This window comes from Phasianus colchicus, chromosome Z, assembly GCF_987193195.1.
Source record: "Phasianus colchicus chromosome Z, bPhaCol1.hap1.1, whole genome shotgun sequence".
NCBI classification, from domain to species: domain Eukaryota; kingdom Metazoa; phylum Chordata; class Aves; order Galliformes; family Phasianidae; genus Phasianus; species Phasianus colchicus.
Window position 1 is genome coordinate 90409794 of NC_143476.1, and position 4257 is coordinate 90414050.

General features: G+C 57.3%; 1 protein-coding gene across 2 annotated transcripts in view; it reads right to left on the reverse strand.

Moving 5' to 3' along the window:
* SKOR2 (SKI family transcriptional corepressor 2) overlaps positions 1–2792 on the reverse strand; it is a 19997-nt gene extending 17205 nt beyond the window's left edge. For both annotated transcript variants that reach the window (XM_090131004.1, XM_031597056.2), the window contains exon 1: positions 1–2792. This exon is cut by the window's left edge and continues 251 nt beyond it. In XM_090131004.1, the coding sequence (XP_089987130.1) occupies positions 1–2080 (2080 nt within the window). In that variant the 5' untranslated portion in view covers positions 2081–2792.
* Positions 2793–4257: the final 1465 nt, after the last annotated feature.

Sequence of the window (4257 nt, forward strand, 5' to 3'; positions counted from 1 at the left end):
CCTCCTCCTCGTCAGGGGGTTTGTGCCCTTCGACGTCCACCTCGGGCTCGTCCTCTTCTTCTTCCTCTTCCTCCTCCTCCTCCTCGCTGCTGTCCTCGCTGGCGAAGGTGCCGGCCGGGGGGTACGGAGGCCGCTCGCAGCCCCCGTCCTCGGGTGGCGGCGGTGGGGGGGGCGGCGGCGGGGGCGGTGGGGGAAGCAGGAGCTGCAGTGGAGACGCGGGGCGGTGCGGGCCGCCGCCGTGCAGCTTGGCCAGACTCTCCGAGTCTTCCTTGCCCCCAACTGGGCGGAAGGCGCTGGAGTGGTGGTAGCCTCCCCTGGCAGCCTTATGGCCTCCGGCTGCTTCCAGTGGGTGCGGGGGAACGCGGGCTCCGCTCGCCCCGTTCCCTCCATCCGAGGCTGAAGGCGATGCGGGCTCCGAGGCCGCCGCTTCGGGCTCCGAGAGGTCCAGGAAGGCCTGCCGGAGAGCGCCGTCCCCCAGCGCACAGCCCAGCGTCGCTCCAGGTGGCTGAGGAGGGGGCTGCAGATAGGTGGGCACCGGCAGCGCACCTGGCGTGCGGGGCGGCCAGAACATGCAGAAGGGTGGATAGAAGGCTGCATCCTTCCTGCCGGGCCAGAAGAGCCCAGAGAGCCCCCCGCCGCCTGCTGTCCCCCCTCCGGTTTTGTGGGCCGCCGTCCCTCCAAGGGCATCACCCGCACCGCTGCCCTCTTCCTTCTTGTGGCAGAGCCCGAAGGCTGCGGGAAAGCCGTAGGGATGCGGGAAGAGCCCCCCGCAGCCTGGAAACTTCTGCAGCACTCCTCCGAAGGCCCCTTTGCTGGGCACTGGGATGAGCGGGTAGCTCCGCGGACTCTTCCCTCCTGCCACTGCCACGGCCTCGTGCAGTTCCTCGTCCTCCTCGAAGCGTGGCCGCTTCTGCTGCAGCTCTTGGGGAGCTGCGGCCAGAAGGTGTGGGGCCAGCAAGCCGCCCCCCACCACGGCCGCTGCCTTCACCGAGCCCAGCGTGTGGCACTGGGGGACAGCGGCGGTCCCAGGAGTGGTGGCAGTGGGTGTGGGCGGCAGTGCCCGCTTGCGGCTTCCTCCATTGAACATGGCCTTGACGTCCTCCCAGGCAAAGACCAGCTCGTCCTGGGGGCTCTTGTCGGTCAGCTTGAGGTGGCGACGCCAGGAGTTGAAGTTGGCGGCATCGGGCTGCGTGTATTTGGCATCGGGAGTGCGGTGCGAGTGGAAGATGAATTTGTTGGGGGAGAAATACATACTGCAGTAGGTGCACTTGATGCACTTGGCGCGCGAGCTGTTGTAGCGGGCGGGGATGAAGCTCCCCCGGCATCCCCAGGCGCACTCATGGGACACGTCGAAAGCGAAGTTATCGGGCAGCTTGGGCGGACGGTTCTCCCCCAGGAAGGATTTGCAGAGCCTCTCTGCCTCCCGCTTGGTGATCATCCCGCAGCGCCGCGACGAGATGGGCATCGCCCCGGCGCGCCGCAGGATCTCCAGCTGCACTGGTGTGCACTGCACGCAGGTGATGCCCAGAGCCACGCGTCGGTTGTGGATCTCGTTGTAACTGAAGTTTTTGAGCAGCGTGTTGGAGATCTGCGCCAGGCACAGCCTCTCCTGCCCATCGATCACCAGCGAGACGATGGGGATGCCGTAGAGGATCACCTGCCCCACTTGGTTGGGTTTCATGGCGGCGTGGCCAGCACGCTGCTGCTGGCTCATGGGGTCCGGTGGGTAAGCGCTGGATGGAGATGGCAACAAAATGTCCGTGGGAGTGGGCAGGGGGCTGGTCGCCATCTCTTCAATGCCAGGGGGGCTGCTGTGCTCCAGCTGTGGGGAGAATGAAAGACGTGGAGCTGTCAGCAGGGCAAAAAGAGAGGGACACAGAGCCGTCAGTGGGGGCCCTGTCAAGAGAAGGGGAGGAGAAAGGGGGAGGGCAGGATGAAGGGGAAGGGGAACATGTCCCTGAGCTGCCCGGCTCCCTAAATGCCCTCCCTTGAATTTGCTGGGAGGGAGCACAACCGCTCTAAAGCTCTCTGCGGGAAGACTGATTCTGCACCGAGCGCTTCTCAGCTTTTCCCACCCCATTCCCTACTCACTGCCTCTGCATTACCGTGCACATCCCACCCAGCATCCCCATAAATCCCCCAGCCACCGTAAGGACCGTTCCCCACCGCACCCCGCGGTTGCTCCGCAGCCCCACCGCCCCAGTTCCCACCTCTCCGTCGATCCCCGTTTTACCTCCGCGTGCCACCGCCGAAGAGGACGTGCATCCCCGCGGCCGCCCGGCCCCTGCCCTCTCCGCGGAAGAGGAGGAGGAGGCGGCGGCAGCGCGGAGCTACGCGCTTCTCTGGGAGCCGCCCCCCCCGTGGGCACGGTGACGTCAGAACCCGGGGGGGCGGACAGGGCCGGACCCCCCCTCGCCGCCCCTGTCCCTCCCTTCGGTCCTCCCCGGACGAGAAGGGGACGGGACGCCCCGTCGGGGCCCCGGGGCACCGCGCAGCCCTCAGCGCGTCCTGAAGAGCCTCGAGCCGGGACAGGGTCTCGGGAAGAGGCAGTGGAAAGGGGGCTGTGTTTTTGCCTTTTTTCCCCATTCCTTCCTTACCCCTCTCCCCCTTTCTTTCTTTTTTTCCCCTTTCCTTTCTTTTTCTTTTTCCCTTTCTGTTTTCTTCCCTTCTCCCCTCTTTTCCCCCTTCCTCTCCTTTTCCCCCCTCTCCTTTCTTTTTCCTCCTTTCCTTTCTTTTTTCCCCTTTTCTTGTTTCTCCCTTCTTCTCCCTCCACCTTCCATTCTTTTTTTTTTCCATTTCTTTTTTCCGTTTTCCTTTCCCCTTCTTCTTCCCCCTTTACTCTCCTTTCCTTTTTTCCCCTTTCTTTTTCTCCTTTCTGTTCTTTTCCTCCCTTTCCTTTCTTTTTCTCCCCTTCTTCTCCTTTTTTCTTTTTCCGTTCTTTCCCCCCCCACTTCTCTTTCCTCTCCTTCTTCCCCCTCTACTTTTCTTTCCTTTTTCCCCTTTCTTTTTTCCCCCTTTCTCTTTTCTCCTTTCCTTTCTTTCCCCCCTTCCTTTCCTTCTGTTTTCCCATTTCCCTTCTTTCTCCCCTACTTTTTCCTTTTCCTTTCTTTTTCTTTTCCTTTTCCTTTGTTTTCCTTTCCCTCCCCCTCTTTTTTTTTTTTTTTTTTTTTCTTTCTTTTTCTTTCCACTACGGTATGAGCCACTTTGTCCCTAAGAAAATGAACATATCCCCTGAGTATAAAACCCACTTCTTCTAGCAGTCAGAATTTTCAAATATTGTTACAAATTACGGGATGGGAGAATAGAGTAAGGAGGGGAAATAAAGTTGATTTCCAGCCCCAAACAGCTCAGGCATTGCACGAACAGGCGAGGATGTTGGTACCGTGCTCCCCTTCAAAGCTACCATTTCCCAAACCTGTTCTTGCTCAAAACACGGCACAAATGGAATTTTCTGATTGCACGATATCCCCAACTAGAGAAAATAATAATAATAATAATAAAAACTCCCAGCAAATAATCTGCAGCTCCTTATTCTTATTTTCTTTTCCAAAGCAGGTGAATAAAGTGAAGTGCAGGAAAAAAAAAAAAAAAAAGAAAAAAAGAAAAAAAGAAAAAAAACAAAAACAAAATGTGTGTATTTCACGACGTTCTTCTCGCTGCAGACCAGTGGGAAAAGCTAAAAGACGGGAGAGAGTTCCAAACGCTCACCTGGAGTGGAAAGAGGGACTGTGCAATGTTTCCTGACCCCTCCATTTTTTTCCTTTTTACAAACCCGCAACCGTCTCAGCGTTCCTCTCCAGCCCCCAAATATCACATCAGCCTGACATTTGCACTTTCTTTCCCCTTCCATTTCCCACCTGTCCAGGCGAAAATCTCAGCGCCGATCTGTCCCAGAGACACCCACGGTGATCCCCGAACTCTCTCCGCTCCTTTTTCCACTGGGCATCAAAACGGCGAGGCCCCCCCGTTCACTAAAAAATACATATATATATATATATTAATTTTTTTTTTTTCAAAGAATCGAAAGTCTCCTTATTACTTCTGTCACTTCTTATTAAACTCCACTCTCCGTCTCACAGAAGCTCCCCCCTTTTCTCCCCTCCCCCCATTTTTTTTTCCCGAGCCCCTCCTGCGCAGAGCCCGCTGCTTTCCGTGGCCATAACCTCACACTGTTGACATTTTAATCAATGCTTCCTAGCCGGCCTGACGTGAATTTTACACTTCCAAACTAGCCTCCGCCAGCTAATTGATTCCAAT